The sequence below is a fragment of the Trachurus japonicus genome, chromosome 15, assembly GCF_045865225.1.
Source record: "Trachurus japonicus isolate A0001 chromosome 15, Traja_1.0".
Lineage (NCBI taxonomy): Eukaryota > Metazoa > Chordata > Actinopteri > Carangiformes > Carangidae > Trachurus > Trachurus japonicus.
In genome coordinates, this window is record NC_140921.1 from 27,280,558 (window position 1) to 27,300,655 (window position 20,098).

Genomic DNA, 20,098 nt, shown 5'->3' on the forward strand with positions numbered 1-20,098 from the left:
TTGTGCTCGCCTTCTGTTGCGGGGACAGAGGGAGAAATAATTTGACAGTAAGGGGATGCGTGAGTGCGGGTGTCTTAGAGCTTACTGTTCACCAGCTATATGATTATTTCATCGCAGCGGCTCCCAGGAGTTATAATTTGCTGTAATTTTTAATCACCTAATCCAGTTAAGATGAGGTTAAACAGAGAATCACAGTGAATCTCTGCCGTGTTTCCAAACACTGCTAAAAGATTTTCAGGGAAAACAAAATATGTCTGTGTTCTGACAAATGGTGGACTGAGTGGTGAGAGAGGAGAAGAAAAAAAAAGCATGATTTATTTTCAAGGCTTTTATGATGCTTTCCATTGTTTCCCACATGCTTTGGTCTTGATGCATACTACGACTGCCAATGGGGACGTAACTGTTGCAGAGATACAAAGGCACTGCTCAAATTACACCTGTGACAATTACTACAGCAAGGCGCTGTCTGCGGGACAAAAGAGTGTTATCTAAAACTACTCAGGGAGAATGTACAGAAAAAAAAAAATCAATTACTGCTGAGGCTTTGTTGCAGGTTTTAGGCTGTCTGGTATGTCACACTTAAAATATTGTATTGTCAACAGCAGATTATTACGAAGGCACTGAGATGTTTTCTGTCTTTAAAATGACAAAATTACATGTACTACCATAAATACAAATGGCCTCTGGGCAAGTAACACTTGTATCTAGATTCATAAAATGTCTTTATTCCACTCCATCCTCTAATAACATAGGACTATTTGCTGGGGCCTGGAATGAATCCCAGCAACCTTTCAAAGGAAGCCTAAACCATGGAACCAACTATAAAACCTGTGGAGATTCAAACATGGAGAATGTGCTGAGCTGCTGAGGGTCAGGCCTGTCAGGAAGAAAGGTGGTGGTCTTTCTCTTGACAAACTCTGGAACCCTGTTAGATCAACAGATGAGGAAATGGTACGATCCAAGGATTTGTAATGTGGTGGATAGTCCATTTGAGCCTGAACCAACCAGCCAACACAGCAGAAAGTCTGGGCAAAATGTCACTTTAGTTGGTTCAGCTTCCCTCCATAGGAAACCAGAATCATCTGTCATGGTGGTTATATTTTTATCTAAACACTCCATAATACTAACTTGTTTTAGTTCTACTTAATCATTTATTTATTCTAGCCACTGCTAAAGAAGCAAAACAGTAAAATAAATGCAATAATAATGTACATTAAAATCAAGGACAGTTTGCAAAGCCCTGACATTATCATGTTTTTTAATTAATATCTATAATTAGGCTACTGTCTTTTTTTTTTTGAGAAATAAAATAAATCAGGCTTAGTATACAGCTCGTTAGTAGGAGGTATTCCTTGTTTGTTTTTGTTAGATGTGGAAACTGTGTTTCTGTATTGTCTATGTGTTGTCTACTGTCTATTTGTGTCATTTTATGTATCACCCTTGTATAGTAGTTTGTGGTCTGTGTTTTTTGTATATTTTTTATATGTTATATGTTGGGACCGGGACTGCAGATGGAAATTAGCTGTGAGCTAAATCTGGTGCAACCATCTCTTCATTTTCTGCAAATGATTAATGTCATTGCACACTGTCCCTTAATAAACTAATAAACTAAAGCAGCTAACCAGCTAGCCAAACCCAGGTCGGAGTGTCTAGTCACTGTGGCGTCCGGGCAGAGGAGGTATCCGCGGTATAACCCACTGTGTTCTAAATACAAAGATGGCTGCAGCTCTCGCCAGGGCTGCTAAGTAAACAGCTGTTGCTATGCTAATGCTATCTCTGTAGCAAGTGTACCTTTTTCTTTCTTATTGACAGTAATATACATCTGCAGACTCCCCTCAAGTCATTACTGCATTGTAACAGCCTGGCTGCGCCTTGACTACAATACATTAACTAAGCAGATTATCTGGGAGCCCTCTGTACCCGTCAACAATAGAGCTGTCATTGGCCTGAGAACATAGGGTTCCTACACCAGAAACCAACACACCCAGCAATTAATCCCACCTATTAGCTCAGTTGTCAAAACTACTCAGTTGAGTTGAAACCGAATGCGTAACAGCTATGATGAAGCTTAATTGGAAGAGAGTTGGGTTTGTTTTTTTTCCAATAACAACTGAGTAACTAGCTACTCTGTTTTCGAGCTACCAAGGATTTTTAAGCAAAGGGAAAAAGAAGCTGGATATGAATTCCATGGCTGCACTGAAAACCATCACCCCTCAACATTTTTGAGCTCAGCTGCAAGTGTAGCCCTCTGCCATAGAAGGAAACTAGCTCTTTATTTAAAGGGTTCAAGAACAGCTTGCTCTCTTTCTGTGGAACATAATCACCACATTTGTAAACGTAAAGCAGGGCTTTGAATGTAACCATTCATCTTGAGTTACCATGTTGTCGATCAGACATCAAGGCTCTCCAAGGCCTGCGCTCTCCACAGCAACCTACCTTCTATTACAGAGCCGAAAAAGCTTTGCCACAAAGTGCCAAGTATCCCTGGGTCCTAATAACGGCGCCACAAAGAGCCAACTTACAGCAATTACAGTGAGCATTAATACAACATTAGCCACATGGTCATTTCTCCAGTTTGCTTTCACTGTGTTAAACTGACCACTTATGTGTGGCGCGGTCCCAGTTTTGGTTTAGACATTGCAAACAAACATACTGGAAGATTTTTTGAACAATAGTTACCATTCCCTCTGGAGATATAACTTTACTATAGCTACTACTATAACTGCTCCAGGAGTTTGAGCGTTGATTTAAGTTCCGGGGACACAATTATTTTATTACCAGACATTAGATGGGTCCCTATGATGGCTCTAAATTCTAACGTTGGAATAATGAAAACCAGTTTGATCCGGGTCAAATTACAGCACAGTATATTGTCCAGTTTTTTGTTTTTTTTAAAAGAATGTCACTAAAGCCTTGCTGTGTTAAAATGATGACTGTAATAGTGATGATAATGCTGGTGATTCACTGCTGGCCTGTGGTGATTGGACCATTGCAGAGCTCTGAGTGTGTGAGTGTGTGTGTGTGGGAGGGCACTTGTCTCCAAAGTTGGATGCTTCCAGTATAAATACACATGAAGGAATATATATTGAAACCCTGTGGATTCACCTTTTGCATTTCTTTCATATCAGACGACTGAAGGCCAATTGAAGGAACTCTTGTGTTCAATTGGATTGTGTGAGAGACAAGGACTGTGGCCCAAATCCACCATTTTTACCGAGGATGAGTTTCAGTCAAACACGGCTGTGCTGGTATCAGTTTTTGCCACCAATATTATGTTATGTCGGCTACTTTGGCAGCGCTGAAATTCAACAATAATATTGAATATGTTAAAGCTGAATGTGTAGTCATCCTCCCAGAGTGGATAGAACAAAAAGAGAAGCAGTAATACTTCCGCCCCAACTCCTTTAAAGTGCTTTGTGGATCATTTGTGCGTGAGCAAATCCACTATGAGCAATAGAAAACAATGTTGTTCAACATAATGTTAATAAACGTGATATAAATTTTAAGTAATTGAAAGCTACTGTACTCTATAGAAGTAAAAAAAAAAAAAAAAAAAACAACAGAATGCATGTAATACAGTCATTGTGTCCACTTAGGCTACTCTGTATTAAGCAAACAAAATGAACCAGATAACGCAAACTAGCACTCTATCTATCTATCTATCTATCTATCTATCTATCTATCTATCTATCTATCTATCTATCTATCTATCTATCTATCTATCTATCTATCTATCTATCTATCTATCTATCTATCTATCTATCTATCTATCTATCTATCCTCCTCTACTACTGATATATAGCAGTATTTAAATGCATAGGTTTGTCTTTACAGCACCAGCCTCTATTGTGATATCAGCTGGATGGATTATTGTAATAAGTGTATACCTGCTCCACCCATCATCATACACTGTATGAGTAATCATGTGAATACTATTCATATTCATGATTTGCTTTTTAATTTTACATATTGAATAATTGCTGCTATTTGAATCAAAGAACTAGAATATCTGTTGGGATCAGTAATTTTTTTACTGTGATTATTTATTTTTGCTGTATTGTGTGCACATTGTGTGTCTGATGTAGGAACTGAACACATCAGCCATTGTGCGTCACTGAGAGGCCAAGATGCTGCATCCTCAATCTATTTCCCAGGCTGGGGCTCCACGCCACAGCTTGAGAAGCCCAAGTCCCCTTTAGTCGCTCCCTTTTTAGCCTCCTTTTTACCTCCCTCAAACAATAGACCCTGCCCCACATAAAGCAGAAGCCCCCCAAACAGTCAGTGAATAAAGTTAGTCCAACATGCAGCCCTTAAACCCACCCCGAGACTGCTGCCGGGCAGCCACACTCGCAGAATTGTTTGTTAATAGTCCAATTAGATAATTGCCATCTTTCACTCCTTTTCCTCTCTGTTTCCCATAAAAGCATGAATGGCACTCAAGGAGGGGGGCAGCTTGAAGAGGGCTTCTGGCCAGCTGAGGTGACAACAAGGGCCAGAGAATGTTCCTTGCACTAGGCCACTGGTTTGAATTGAATCATTGTGGCCTAATCAATGGTCTTATTGGATTACTGGCCACTGCTGTGTTCAGAGATATTGTTGCACTGACAATGAAAATAGCTAAGAGTTGGTGGTTAGGTGGGTGGGTAGTGGGCTGGAAGGCGAGCGGTGAGAGAGGTAGGGGCCATTCCAGGGGTATGCATGTGTGAGAGTGTAGGCAGCCTAAGCACTAATGACAAGTTTTGTTCTCCTGTTTTGTCTTTTTTGAAACGTGCAGGTTAAGATTATAAGAGCTGCGGACGGCGCAATCATCTTAATCCTGAAGGTGGTGTTAGCGGCCCGGACCCCACCATCTCTCAATCCACACGCAAAGGAAACTTTCACACAATTCTCCTTGTCAAAGCAGAGCCACGATGTTACAGAGCTGAAGCTGCCTCGCTCGTCACTGCCTTCATAAAATTTTGATTGACATGGATTTGTTCATTACGCTTTTTTTTTTTTTTTTGCTTCTTCTTCCTTTTTTTTCACCACCTATCTCTCTCGCTCCCTCTCTGGCTCTCTCCCAGTTTCCTCTTGCCTTACGGTAGCAGCATAGTGGTGAGATCTGCACATTGCAAAAAAAAAATCTGTTGATTGGGTGCGAGAGCCGAAAGGGAAAAGACGGAATCAAAGTTCGCTGAGATGCTGCAGCAATCAGGCTGGCTGTGAAAAGTCTGAGGGGGGAGAGACAGAGAGAGAGACAGACGCCTGGCCGCCGGTCTGTGGATGGAAGAATGAAGCACCTGGGAACTTTTTTCAGGTCTGGAAGAATCATAGCCCTGTGATTGTGAGCGTTGATGTGGGGGCTAAGGGAGGCTTGGTTGCGAGACAAGACTAATCATTTGTCTTGATTCCCTGGGCTGAGAGCTGGAAAACAGAGGGGGACGGGACGAGCGAAACCCCTCTATCAAGACCTGATCTATTTCCCCCAAACAATTTAGTGTATTCATGAGGTTACGCAAATGTGGAGGCAGCAAAATTACCGTAATCAATTGAAACAGCAAGAGCGCATCCATGGCTCTGATTATTTGAAGATCATCTATCAGCCTGATGTCTGTGTAACGAGGAGAGGGGGGCAACTGAATTACTGTTGAGTTCCACTGAGAAGTCCATGATCATTGGGCAAAGGGAGTTTGGTCAGTGATAATAGTGCTCCTTGGTCTGGTGAGAGAAATATTCCAGCAAACATTAGGTAGCTGACCGTGCCGTGCTGAAAGGTGCTGTTTTGAAAGTAAAACCCCATACTGTCCAGACCGACCGGTTGCGCCCCTGCTCTCCGTAATCTCCTTTTTTCCCCCTTCCAACCTGACAAAGGGATAAAAAAAAAAAGACAAACCACGGATCCAAGAGGATAAACTGAGAATGGAGGTCAGGTACAACCAAGAGACGGAGGGGATGGTGCTGAAGAATGGACTAAAGGAGGGGAAGGATAGCAAGGACTCCCAGGGCAGCTTGTCCAAAAGCTTCCTCAAGGAGCAGCAGGACTCCTTTTCTCCCTCTGGGACTCTGGACAACTGCGAGAAGAACAGGGGGAGCACGGGAGACCCAGACTACTGTCGGAGAATACTAGTCCGAGGTGAGGCTTCCTCCTTTATTTGTTCTTGTTTGTTTGTTTTGGGCAAACTTGTCGTCCGGTATTGAGGAAGTCGCCCCGAGATGAATCTGGTGTGAGCTGCTCTTGAATTCACGTGTTTTACCATCAGGAGAGTCTCCCAGAGAGAAGTTGTAAAACGAGGCCTTTGTAATATCAGACGTCGACTGTAGCAAAATGTGCTCCTAAATTAAACATCTGTTTAATTTACATTTGCTGAGCCTCTTTTAAGTATTTTTTTTTATTGTTTTGTTGTTGTTTCATGGGAAAGTTGATTATTTGATTATTCCTTATTGGAAATTGACTTAATTGTTATTAAAAAAGAAAAGGTATCTTTAAATTTGAGCCAAATTTAGTGAATAACTACATTTATTTTATTTCATTTTTTTCATCCTATTTTTGTAAAGACTGAATTAGACCTTTCTTTATATATAGGTATATGTATATTATACTCATATTTAATACTTATATAAAGTATTTATGCACAATTATTTGAAAAAAAGAGTCTAATTTGAATTACTGATATAACATTTCATGTGGTAATTCAAATATTTATTAGGCTGTGTATTGATAAGAAAAGTGGCTGCAGGATTTATTTTTGCTTTTCACTTTCCTAGTGATAAATACTGAAATTGTAAATATTTAAACACAGACAAAAAAGAACTATAGCTGTTTTTTCTGGATGAATATTTAATGCCAACAAACCACAGGGAAGTGGTGTTTATATCAGAGACTCAGTGATGTGGTGTCCGTGCAGCAGTGTTCAATATAACTTCAGAATTCAGTGCACAAGAGAAGCCTCAATATATAGACAAGAGTTTTTTATTGTAATATTTTTTGGGACAATTGTAAAATATATATTCATTCATTATTTTCTGTTATTAATTAAAAAAAAAACATATATTGTAAATTGGTTTATTAAAGAAACTGAGACTTTTTTTTGTTTATTTTTAGAGGACCATAAAATCAATAATAGCTTTTAAAAAATTTGACACAGACTCTGGTTGTATTAATTCCATATACTTTTGATGACCACATGCATGTGTGGTAATTTCTGGTAATCTTATGGTGACATATCTTTGAATAGAAATATAACTGCATCATTTTTTAAATTGTTTTTATTTTATTTCATTTTGCTCTTGTTTTTTCTGATGAACAAATTTGTCAGCATCTTATACACACACACAAAGGAGTCTTCCTACATAATACACATGGAATTACACAACAACACTATGAATTTTCTCTTCATGATAGTTCATCTGGATTTATATGTTCCATTTTATTCTTTAAAAGACAAATGTATGTCACCAAATATGATGTGATGATAAGTGTAATAATTAAAAAAAAAAAAAACTGTATTTTTCAACATGTGCATGTTGTTGCATTTAGCCCATGTATAATTTCACTCATTCTCAGAGAATTCTCAGTATTTCCATATCTGTCCTGCCTATAGTAGTAGTTATATAAAAATAATAATGTTTTTGGTAATTAGCAGTGTAAAAACAGCCAGCACCTAACACTATATATTATGTATCCTGTTGCCTTTGTATCTGTGTGAACCATGTTGATTGACAGAGCTTCTCATTACAGACGCCAAAGGCTCCATCCGAGAGATTATTTTGCCGAAGGGTCTGGATCTGGACCGGCCCAAACGGACCCGCACCTCCTTCACTGCAGAGCAGCTCTACCGACTAGAGATGGAGTTCCAGAGGTGCCAGTATGTCGTTGGGAGAGAACGAACCGAACTAGCCCGTCAGCTCAATCTGTCTGAAACTCAGGTAGGAGCTGTATGCATCATGCCTGTACTCACTTGTGCTTGTACTTACTTCTGTTACAGTAATAGGAGGCTGAACTCAACAGAATATGTCCTGGATCATTTTGTTTTTTCCTGACAGATAGATAGATAGATAGATAGATAGATAGATAGATAGATAGATAGATAGATAGATAGATAGATAGATAGATAGATAGATAGATAGATAGATAGATAGATAGATAGATAGATAGATAGATAGAAGGAGTGCTGGTGTTCTGTCAGAGCCTACAGGGTCTCACTGTTTTCATTCTTTGTGTTCGATTTCTATCGCGTTTGAGGATAATCCCTTTAAAGTAAATGTGATCAAATGATCTTCTTGATTAACTGGATGTATAGTGTCAGTGGAGCTCACAGAGCGTTCATTGTTGTTTTCCTGAAGCTGCCGTTAGAGAAAAGCTCAGACTTCCTCCTCACATGGTGTGTGTGAGGTCAGCGGCGGGTCAGCTGCGGGGTGAACTGTGTTTGCTCTGCGTTTGACACCAGATTCACCCGGTCACCCTGTGACTCTGAGTGGAGGGAACCCTGTGTCTGTCAGCACCAAAGCTCTGCTGTATTTTCATTCATCTCTTTTTTTCTTTTCTCTCTTTCCAACGTGTGAAGCAGCTAACGGTGCCACCGGCCTGCCGTCTGCTGTCCACCTTCTGTGCTCTTTTAAGACCGTCTATGAGGGGTCAAACTTTTCTCACACAATCAATCACAAACACCTGACTCCTTTTTCCTTTTTCCATTTTAAAAGTTTCAATCTTTTTATTTTTCATTTGATATGGGTGCTTTCCTTTTTTTCCTTTTGAATACCTTATTTTACTCACAAAAATATAATACAAGGTTCCAGGATTTTCTCCAATGAGGAAATGCCTTTTAATGATAGTGTGGTGAAATGAATACACAGCATGCTGTTACAGTAGGCCTACTCTCTGATATTTGCTACGTATGCACCTTAAGCACCAGGTTCTCCTTCATGTTTTCTTTGCCTCCAGAATGAACCAGATGTTGTAGACAAACAGAAGGAAGCCGGGGCTTCTCCTGTGGATGTGAAATGGTTGTTAAAAGCTTTACATGTCCAACTGAAGTGAAGGAAAAAAACAAAACAAAACAAAAATATGATTGGATAAACAGCAGAGTTGAGCAGGAGTCTTGCTCCTGATTGGTACATGAACATTTTGTTTATTAAAGCGGCCAGGTGTGACTACAGGAGACTCAAAGGTACAAGATATATATAAAAAATGGTATTTATTTCAGCTTTAACATTTATTTAATTAAGAAAGCTGTGTTGAAGAATTCGGTGGATGTGTCGAAATCGTTAAATTAACACATTGTCATCTTTTTAACGTCCTTATGGGAATAAAATTTGTTTTTTTTCTCCATAAATAGCTGCGTGCGTACAGTCAGAAATATTTGAAGCTAAAACTTTTGATTGTGGCAATTGCATTTTTATGGTCCAATTCCAATTATTTATTATTATTCCTTTTTTTTTTTTTAATTCAAATTAAATGGAGATGTATATATCTTTACGTTTTCAGAAACTACATGAGTAACCTATCAGATGTCAGGTGTTACCATGACAGCCGTCTTTGATTTTAAAAGAAACGGCCAAGTTCCCATTTCGAGTTCTTCAGATTCTGTCTGAGCTACACTGGCGGAGGATAGATAGATAGATACAGGTCACTGACGTCAGGAGTGGCCATTTTGAATTTGGAGAAATGTGGAAATTTGCAGGAAAACAAAGTGGAACAATTATTCTGTAAATGTGTTTGCATCTTTAAAATCAATATAGAAAGGCTGCGACTGACAGCGACATGATCAGTTCATGTGTTCTATTCACAGTCAAACAATTTGTCATCTAGCGCAGAAAATGTGAGGAAATGAGTGTTTTTACTATCCAAACATACAGTATTCTATTTAAAATAAGTTTGTAAGTTGATGATTTTCATGTTTTGATGTTGACTTCATTTTTGAGCTCATTATTGTCGGTCTCTACAGATAATTTCAGCTTTAAATAAATCACCATTGCTATTATCGCTAATTGCTGTTTTACAACATCACCACCACAATTAACAAATCCACAGACTCACAGTCTCGGAGCAGCTGAGCAGGTTTTACTTGTTGGTGTTTCTCAGTTGAGACATTACAGAGTAGCTAAATGTGTGTGTGGTTAGGACACACACGCGCTTTGTAATTTTACCACACAAAGACATTTTTCGCAGTTTATTCTGTGCAGGCATTTGTATAGTCCAATGTCATAATCTTCGACTATTAGGATTTTAGATTATAACCACCGCCTTTTTAAATTTTTTTTTGTACTGCTGCCATTACAAATTCTTTTTTTTCTTTTTTTTTTGCAGCTATAACCGATTGCATGATTAATATTTGAACTTTATATGGTACATTTTCTAACTCCTCTCCTCTGTGATCCTCTACCAGGTGAAGGTCTGGTTCCAGAACCGGCGCACTAAGCAGAAGAAGGACCAGGGCAAGGACTCAGAGCTGCGTTCGGTGGTTTCAGAGACGGCGGCGACGTGCAGCGTGCTCAGACTGCTGGAGCAGGGGAGGCTGCTGACGCCCCCGGGTCTGCCGGGCCTCCTGCCCCACTGCAGCGCCGGCGCCCTGGGCTCGGCCCTGCGCCCTCCCTCCATGGCCATGGTCAGCAACGGCAGCAATAGCAGCAGCAGCAGCATCAGCAGCAGCGGCGGTGGTGGCTGTGGAGGTGGTGGCGGTGGTGGTGGTGGTGGTGGAGGCAGCACCGGCACGGCGGGGGGCAGCCCTCCTCTGCCCTCTGTCACCAGCTCAGGGACAGTTGTGGGCCTGCAGAGCTCGCCCGCGGCTCACGGCCTCTTCAGCTTCCCCATGCCTTCCTTACTCAGCGGCGTCGCCACCCGCATTTCCTCCAACCCCCTGTCCATGGCCGGCTCGCTGGCCGGCAACCTGCAGGAACTCTCGGCCCGCTACCTGAGCTCCTCTGCTTTTGAGCCTTACTCGCGGACCAATGGCAAAGAATCCATGGACAAGAAAATTCTGGAATGATGCTTTGTTTTTTTTTTGCTTTTTTTTTTTTACACAGATGGATTCCTGTATGTATCCTCTGGACATGTTTGGTTGTTTTCTTGGCTTTCACTGTCTTTGTTTGGTTTTTTGCTCATCTGTCTGTGTCGAGTTCTGTGGCAGTTCATGTGTTCTAGTTGCGCATCTGGTGCCTTGTACGAGGAAGAAAACAAAAAAAATCTGTACACGCTCATCTGACGGGACCATGGGGGGAGAGATGGGGGATTTTTTGCACAAAGTATTCACACAGGACTTTGATAGGGAGAAGATGTGATCGTCTCTGATTAACTTACCATCAGTCCTGCCTTTTCAAACTACCAGTGAATATGGCCGCGTCGTGCCACATTGCAGAAGCGCAGTGCGTGCTGTACAGGTGGAAGTGAAGGTGACAGAAAGTGTAAAGTGATGGTGGTACCTTATAGGGTTTTGTTTTTATTCTTTGATTCGTGTGGGTAGATACATGTCACCACAGGGAGTGGATGAGGAGTTGTCAAACACCAGCAGCATCAGCAGCGTGAGATTCAATCAGCTGATCCGAATGTTTCAAATTTTATATGCAGTGTTATGAATAAACAAGTAAGGCCAGTTTTTCAGCATTGAATTGGATGGGTGGGGGTTTGGTGGCGGGTGGGCTTTTTCTTGGGGGTCACTGCAGGGCAAATGTGAGCGCAGAGCTTCAGTGCATTTAGATCTGCTTGTGCAGACGCCTTGCAAACTTTTGATCTCACTGAAAAGAAGATCTTTTGTACATCTTGTCTGTGTTGAGTTCGGACCAAAACCAAAACATGATCCAGAAGCAGTGTGTTGTCATACAGTTTGATGGTTCAATTGTCCAGTGTTGTTTTTTCTCTATGGTTTGGTGAGGATTTTAACATTTTACAACCTGACGTCTTCACTTTTGTGGCATTTTTTCTTCTTTGAGGTGCAGTACCTGACTACTTTTGCCTGTGATTTGAATACCACTGTGGGTTTGTCAGAGTTTTGTGCACACTTTCTATTCCATGAAGGAACTGAGCACAGGAAAAAAAGCTGCTGAGCGAGGGGAGTCCTTAAAAAAAAAGGGCTTTTCAACACTAGTGAGCTGCTTTGCTTTGTTGAACACAGCAGCAAGTAACACGTTTTTCAGTCACTCAGACACAGTGAGTTTTACAACAGGCAGGCTCATGCATGTGAGGACTGAGTGACAATATTGTTGTATAAAAGTACTGGAAATGAGAAAAGTACCCTAAATTGTTATTTTATTGTAAATTATTCACTTCTGTAATTAATAGATTATTAGTATCTGGAAAATAATGAATGAATGTATTTGCGGGGTTGAGGAATCAATCAAAAAGCTCTTTGGTGCTGTTGTTGTGAAATATCTTGAAATTTGTGAAACGTGTGGTACAAATGTGCATATATAGATGTATATGGATACGGACAAGTGTGTTTTCCATTTTTCTTTCATACATGTTGCTATTGAAACAAGTTATGATAAATTTCATGACTGTTATACCTCTTATACACACTGACTCATGTGTGCGCTCCTGGAATTTTTGTTTTTTAACTATTTCTGGTCATGTGACCTGCTGCTGTCATTACCATTCACATCCTTTGATTACGTCTCTGATTAAACCTGTGATAACAGCAGGATCATGAACTGGAGTGAGACGATTTAAAAGAAAAAAAGAAAACTACAACTACACCCAATTATGTCTATAAATTAATTCGACAATTATTCTTTTATTTATCGATTGTGCCATTTATAAAAAAATATAGATAAAATATAAAAAACTATTCCCTGCAATCCAACTTGTAGTGTCAGTTTTCAGAGATCTACAACAGGGGGGAGCACCAAATTCTCTAATTGAAGACACTGGGATGAGAGTAATTTGCATTTTAAAAATGAATGATCGACAAAAAATATTGTAACCATTCCCTACTGATTTTATGTCAGTGGACTAATTAATTTATGAATTATTTGAAACAGCTCTTCAACAGTTTCTGCCTTGAGTTTCAGAGAGTTCTTGGCTTGGGCTTTTCCTCTCAGACAGAGTTGGTTGTATCTTAAAGGGAGAGACTCAGATGCCTTTGAGAGCTGAAAACCAGTGACCTTACATATGTTTAGTGTTGTAATCCATCCATCCATCCATAAATTGTCTATACCCATTATTTGGAGCCAATTGAGCTGGCGTAGGGTGAGGGGCGTAGGGTGAGGACGGGGTACAACCTTGACAGGTCACCAGGGCCACATACAGAGACAAATAACACACTCACATTCACAGATAGGGGCAATTTAGAGTCACCAATTAACACAGTGTGCATGGGAGGAAGCTGGAGAACCCAGAGAGAACCCACTCAGACATGAGAACGACCGAGAAAGGCCCCAGGTCTGGGAATCAAACCCAGAACCTTCTGTCTGAAAGGCAGGAGAGCTAATCGCTAAAAGTGTTGAAATCATGAAATTATTTTGTCCTAAAATAGCTCCCGGAGCACAAACTATTTTGTTATTTCTAACAGAACCTTATTATGATTGAGAATCAGCTCTGTGTCACTGAGGCTAAATGTGACTTTAAGTTTTCACTTTAGAGCTGTCTTTTAGTCTTTCCTTTTTTTGGTACAAATTATTATTACTATGAAAGAAGCTCTGTCAACGGAGCAACATCAACATCAAATTCAAAAAACAGCATTCAAATAAGTTTGCCAAAAGAAGGCCACTTAGCCACCTTTGCAGAGCTTTCAACAGCATCTCACTGTTTCCATTGAAGATCCAGATGCTCAGGAAAAAGTTACCACCTCATGTTTCCAAGGTTACCAGTGAGCTTCCTTCTTTGGCATTCACGCAATTTCTGTTTTTATTTATTTTGGTGGTGATTAAAAATCTCACCTTCACTCCATCTCCTAAACCAGACATCCCCTGAAAACAGTATCATTAATGTCCTGTAAAGACTTCATCTAGACACTTCATAGAACTGTGAAACAGTAATGATGGTGCATGGTGTGGAGGCTGGTTCCACCATCATCAAGACCACGTCAAACCTAGAACACGCTGTGGCACTGGTTGAGGATGTAGTTGAAAGCTGTTGTGGAGCTGCTCTATCCTCTATCCCACTGACATCACTGCATTGTATTTCAAGTTATCAGATGATTAGTTGGTCTTCAGCATAGTAAACACACTGCTTAAAGAATGTGGCGCCACGTGATCCAGACCACCGCTTGATTCTGGGTCTGAATGATCGGGTCTCCGGAGACAGATGTTAATACCTTCACCTCTGTAAGTCCAGGCATGTCATGGATGTCTGTGTGTCCTGCTAACCTCGATGGTCAGCAGGTCATTCATTATAGACCATACTAAAAAAAACAAAGCCACAGTAAAGGCTTCATGTAAAAGAGTGATTACTTTACAAAGTATACACAGTATCTTTTATAGAATTGAATTGAATTGAATTAATATTTATTTACGTGTCGTGCACCAATTAAGGCGCCCAGCCTATAAGGGCTTACAAGACACATTTCATATTTAGACACCAAACAAAATCATCAGAGCACAGACAAAACAAAACAAAAACCACATGGAATTCACATAAATAATTCACTTTTTCTTTTTGACCAAGCACTTTTTATGAAAGTAGCTATAGTAAAGGTTTCACATTTTGCATTTTCTGAAACAAAAACTGCCTGGCTTCGTCATATAACGGACAATGAAACACAAAATGCAGTTCATCCTCAATTACATTTAGATTACATAATGTGCATAGTCTTTCATCCTCAGGTACTGAGTTATATGTTGCCAATTTGGCTAAGAATCTAAAAGTACAGCTCCATAAAATCTCCAGATTTGTCACACGGTGCTTTTTTTGGGGGGGAAACAAAAGTCTCTTAATCGAAGAACATGTGTTTAATGTTGTACCAGTGCAGAAACAGACACACTCTCTAATAGAGACTACTTGTGCCCGTTCATTTTGAAAGGGCAGTGGGGCTTTGACATACTGGTGGTGCAGCTGCCTCTCGTGGACGATGCATCTATTTCAGAGTGTCTTAGAAAAAATAAACTGAAAACAATTTTTAAGTAGTGTACAAAAATTATAATTTTATAATAGTACAGCAAAATATACAGACCAAAAGCATCCTGTGTCCCAAGGTCAGAATCAGAATCAGCTGTAATGGCTAAGTGTACACATACAACATCTGACTCTGGTTTTGCATTACTCTTTGTACTTACATAAATAGACGTACAGAATTAGGACAACAGCAGCTGAACAATAAATTAAAGAATACAAAAAGTAGTTACATATATATATATATATATATATATTTTTTTTTTTTTTTTTTTTAAGTTTCAATTACCCATTTTTGGTAAAAAATACAGTCGTCTCTGGTGATCACGCTTTGGTGTCTTTATGACATCACATGAAATCAGAAGTAAGAAGGCTTTTACTAGTCCAGTGTACTGCTCTTTCATCTCAGACAGGATCTGAGCACGTCATCCACCACTGGCTGTGAATAGAAGAAAGTGACCACAGATCAGCACTTGGTGGGAACACACAGTGGTCGGCAAAGAAGCTACTGCAAGTTTAAGGTTGTTTGAGATATTCAGACAAATCCGTGTTCTGCTCTGAGTCTGGTTCAGCTTCAGGGAGCGCCCAGTAACAGAGAAAACTGGGACTCTTTTGTGAGCAGAGCCAAAGAAAACAGTCCCCACTGTGTCTTGGGAAACACCAGAGGAAAAAAAAAAAGAAAACCGCCACCCCACCCTCACCCACCCACCTATTCTCTCCCTCCCCCCGAAGTCCAATTAGAAGGAAGGTTTGGGAGGTTTTTGTAAGTGGGGGGTTTCAGGGGGAATGTGTGTATGTCTGTAGGCGCAGGGGCTGTCAGTGCTGCAGACCACCAACACATTTTCTCCCATCCCGCCTTTAAGCCCGAGGAGGTGAAAGAAAGGCTACATCCCGTCTTTTCTCTGTCATGCAGTGGATCTGGATCAACATGCTAACAAGAACAAAAAAAACAACAACAACAACCCTATCCTCTCCTAGCATACTGATCTAGTAACATTAAGATCTGCAGTCAGTGCAACGAATCTGCAGGATTCCACTCTCGGCATCCCAGTGAAAAACCTGCACATCACTCTGCTTCCTCACAGAATAATTAATCCCATTAAGTAATCAAAAGAGTGAGGGGAGCAGAACCCCCCGAGAGCACAGTTTCTGCTTGTGTAAAACACTTTGCATGAAGCTACAAAGCTACATCAATGCTATCAGATAAAACATACATAGTAACATAGGCTTCAATAGTATTTGTAATGGAGCTGTTATAACATGGTCGTTAAACCGACTGTCTGATCTTATGGAACTCATCTTCTCTAAAGATGCATGGGTAACACTTTATTTTAAGGGGTCCTTGTTCCTGTGTATCTACCTAATTAATTACAGTGTAATTACCTATGTAACCGTATGTAATAACATGTACTTACATTGTAAATACATAGTGTATTTTAGTGTACTTACAGGTCCTTGTTACACTTGTAATAAGAAATGCCAAAGTGGCCTCTCCCTGCACAAGCATTTCTTATTACAAGTGTAACAAGGACCTGTAAGTACACCAAAATACACTATGTATTTACAATGTAAGTACATGTTATTACATACGGTTACATAGGTAATTACACTGTAATTAATTAGGTAGATACACAGGAACAAGGACCCCTTAAAATAAAGTGTTACCGATGCATGAGAAGATGTTTGTCTGCTTTTTTCGTTTTTTGCCAATGACCATAAGAGACCATTTATCAGCCAGTGAAACAATGATATGATGTATTCCCCAATAGCTATGTAGTTAAAAGGTGAGTCTATACTAGACTGTGTCTTTAGTGTTACATAAAGGCTGTTATATTTATGAGTTTTCCCATTAATTTCAATTTCCTGGTTGCATTTATGCAAACAGTGATATTTAAGAGGTGAATTGAAAGCACAAATCACATTTTGACATCAGTTTAGAGCCGGTCTCAAAATTCTATATAGCCTACAGTGACTGTGTGGCTAATAAACCATAGTAGACATAGAAGTGTATGACACCACAACAATGCTCCACCACTTTATCCTGAGATATGGTACAGTAGGCCTATCAATAGCACAATCCAGTTCAAATATAAATAGGCTACAATATCAAGTACTTGAAGATCATGGAAGAAGCTATCATGAAAGAGAGCAAAAAAAAAGGTTGCTGTTAAAGTTGCTATTTAATAATTGACTTCATTATCAAATATAAGTCTTGCATTGATTGACAAGCAAGAAAACATTCTTTTTTTTGAAAAAAATGAATTGGGTACCAGTGGTCAGTGCTGGAAGTGAATTAAACTGTTATTCAGTAAAAATGAGAAGACAAAGAATGTGCTTTCATTCATCATTCACTTCTCTGACAGTTTCTTTGTTTGTGATGCGTTTAGACAGAAACATGACAAAGTTAGTCAGTAAACTGTGCACGTAGCTGCCCTCTGGTACTTCAACTAACAACGTTACACCTCTGGTGGCAGAGCCAGTATCCAGTTTAGTGGTTGACTTAAAACTGTTAAAACCATTTAGCACTGGATGAGGTGTAAAAACAAGAAAAATAATCTGGTGATATTTTTCTAAATTCTGGAGTGTGCAGTCACATTCGGTCAAATCAGATGCAGTGTAACCATCCTGTTCTGTTGAATCCTGGATTTAAGTTGAATTGGCCAACATGTTTAAGTCTGGCCTCCGGGTCTCTGTCCTTGGCATTGGTCACAACATTATGCATGAATGTGGTGAATGAAACAGCACAAAACACAGCTGCATGCTGCAGGCTGCTGTACTTGGTCCCAGTTGTTACATTTGCACTTATTTGAGGTACAATTTATTATTATAATTTTATTATTATTATTATCATTTATTTTAAAGGGACATACATGAATGAACATTCTCATGTCAATATGTTTGAGATTCCATCTCCAGTCCCACTGGCAGGTTGTTGTCAGTCATAGCAGGTTGGTGTCATTATAACTACACTGCCACAGGAATCCACTCAGAGAAGTCAAAGTGAGACTTTTTCTGAAACAGGTAAAAATGATTTCATAATAGATAATAATATGTGACAGTACCTTAGGGTTACTATTAGCAGCAAAGCAGCAGAGGCATCTGGTGTACAGAGTGTGTTCCTGAACATAACATATCATTTATGAGTGGAAAACTGAGCCAGCACACCGAGTCACAGTCCCCTTTAAATTATCTAAAGAAAAAAGGTGAAATAAAACACAATCACATTTGCTTGTAGTCTGAGCACAGTCTAATCCTGTTGCACTACAGTATGTACTACTACAGAGTACTTATAGGGCAAAAATCATTTACTGGACAGAAAATGTCTTAAATGTTAGGCTACATACTTTTTTATCCATCAATTGTACACTGACCAACAAGACAGACCACTTAATGTAATTTCATTTGTGGTCAAAGAACTTAAATGAAAGGGGTTTAGGAATTATACATGGAACACTAAACAACAATGCTAAATTGGATTTCTTAATACACTTAATACTAATAACAACTAATAAACCAAGTATTTCTGTCTGTTAGTAATCAGCATTGCTCTGTAGTCTATAAAAGAAGTTAACAGCCAATTACAATGCATCACTGAGTTGTACCAGGTTGGAGGTCGATGGCTCACACGAGATCTCAATGACTCTCAAGGTGTTAATGAATCCTTAAGACATCAAATAAAATGCAACGTGACTAAAACTATACACTAATGTCAACAAACTGAAACTAAATCACCTTTGTATAGCTTATTGAAAGTGGCTCGCTGATGAGCGCAGTGGGGCAAGTTAGTAAAACAATAAGCTGAAAAGGGCTAAAGGCTTGTTGGTGAAAGGCTTTTGTTGTTTTTTGGTGTTGCTGGTGGTGGGGGTTCTCTGTGTCTCTACAAACAACATTATTCATAATCATTCCCTTTATCTCCACCAACATTTACAAATACTAAATACTTTCTACAAATTTGAACGATTGTAATTCTAAAAAGAAAGAGATCTCAATCTCGACACCACCATCTTGGGACATTTCTAAATACAGGACGCAGCTTCCAGCCATGGCAGTGAAGGGTTGTGTGTCGTAGTCGAATCAAACAAAATAAACCAAGATGGTTCCTGTGGTTACATCAGGAATTTAACTTACAGTTTAATACACCGAGACTCTGTGGGAGCCCTTTAACAACGACAGTAGCAGACATGCAGAATGAATGCATGAATATTATGATATCTATTTTGCCTAAATGGTTGGATCTGGGGAGTTGGGGGGAAGTCACATCCCTTTGAACTCATCATAAAAGACTCAGGGGAAAAAACAGGTTTTGGTAAAATGAGGGCACTGCTCCTGTAGGAAGAAGCCCTTCACTTGCATTAATTTGCTATTTTTTGCATGCAGCCTGAAACGTTTGGATGAGCTCTCCAGGGGCGGCCATCAGCCTCACCATGGCAGTGCTTACCACTTCAATCTGTAGTGCTTTTTTTTTTACCATCAGAGAGCTGTGCATGTCTGTACGTGATGTGTGGCTGCCAGTGCGCTGGTTGTTCAGAGGGCACGGTTCAAAATCATCTTCAAACACTCGCTTACAAGCTATTGTGCGGAACATGCTGCGTCAAATGAGAATGGATCAGAGCCTCAAAAATGAGAAAACAGCAAAGCAAGAGTTTTTTTTTAAGGGAAAAATGTGTGCAATCATTTCATTTTACCTGTCACTCAACAATTCGCTCACCAGGACACTATGTTGGTCAATGTGTGTGTGTGTGTGTGTGTGTGTGAGAGAGAGAGAGAGAGAGAGAGAAAGGAAGAAAGAGAGAGAGAGAGACAAAGGGAGAGCACGTAGTATCAGTTCATCAAGCTACTAATCACTAAACAGTCACATTCTAAATTTTGGTATGAATAATCTCATCATTGCTGTAAATTTGAGTTTGGTTTATCTCTACTGCAAAGGGAGCTGGGCCTTGATTTCTTATTTCCAATATTTATTCATAGATTTATTTTTCTCTTATTTTAGAAAGAATTCTGGTGAGCCCCATTTTGAATAAGCTAATAAGCTACATTTGCTCTGTGCACCTGTTGTGACAGTGTTCATCATCAGCATTT

The 20,098-nt window shown here is 39.7% G+C and overlaps 1 protein-coding gene across 1 annotated transcript; it reads left to right on the top strand.

Annotated features, from left to right (window-relative positions):
- The first annotated feature begins 5,863 nt into the window (after positions 1-5,863).
- Positions 5,864-10,970, top strand: vax1 (ventral anterior homeobox 1). Its single transcript, XM_085799039.1, has 3 exons — positions 5,864-6,112; positions 7,718-7,905; positions 10,365-10,970. Exons 1-3 carry the CDS (start codon positions 5,899-5,901, stop codon positions 10,962-10,964), a joined length of 1,002 nt encoding a protein of 333 aa, XP_085655165.1. The 5' UTR covers positions 5,864-5,898; the 3' UTR covers positions 10,965-10,970.
- The last annotated feature ends 9,128 nt before the right edge of the window (positions 10,971-20,098 follow it).

Bases quoted from the DNA above. Each gene is read 5' to 3' on its own strand.
- vax1 (XM_085799039.1), top strand. From the start codon at position 5,899: ATGGAGGTCAGGTACAACCAAGAGACGGAGGGGATGGTGCTGAAGAAT. The intron at 6,113-7,717 runs GTGAGGCTTCCT...TTCTCATTACAG, and splicing joins TCGGAGAATACTAGTCCGAG to ACGCCAAAGGCTCCATCCGA. The intron at 7,906-10,364 runs GTAGGAGCTGTA...ATCCTCTACCAG, and splicing joins TCAATCTGTCTGAAACTCAG to GTGAAGGTCTGGTTCCAGAA.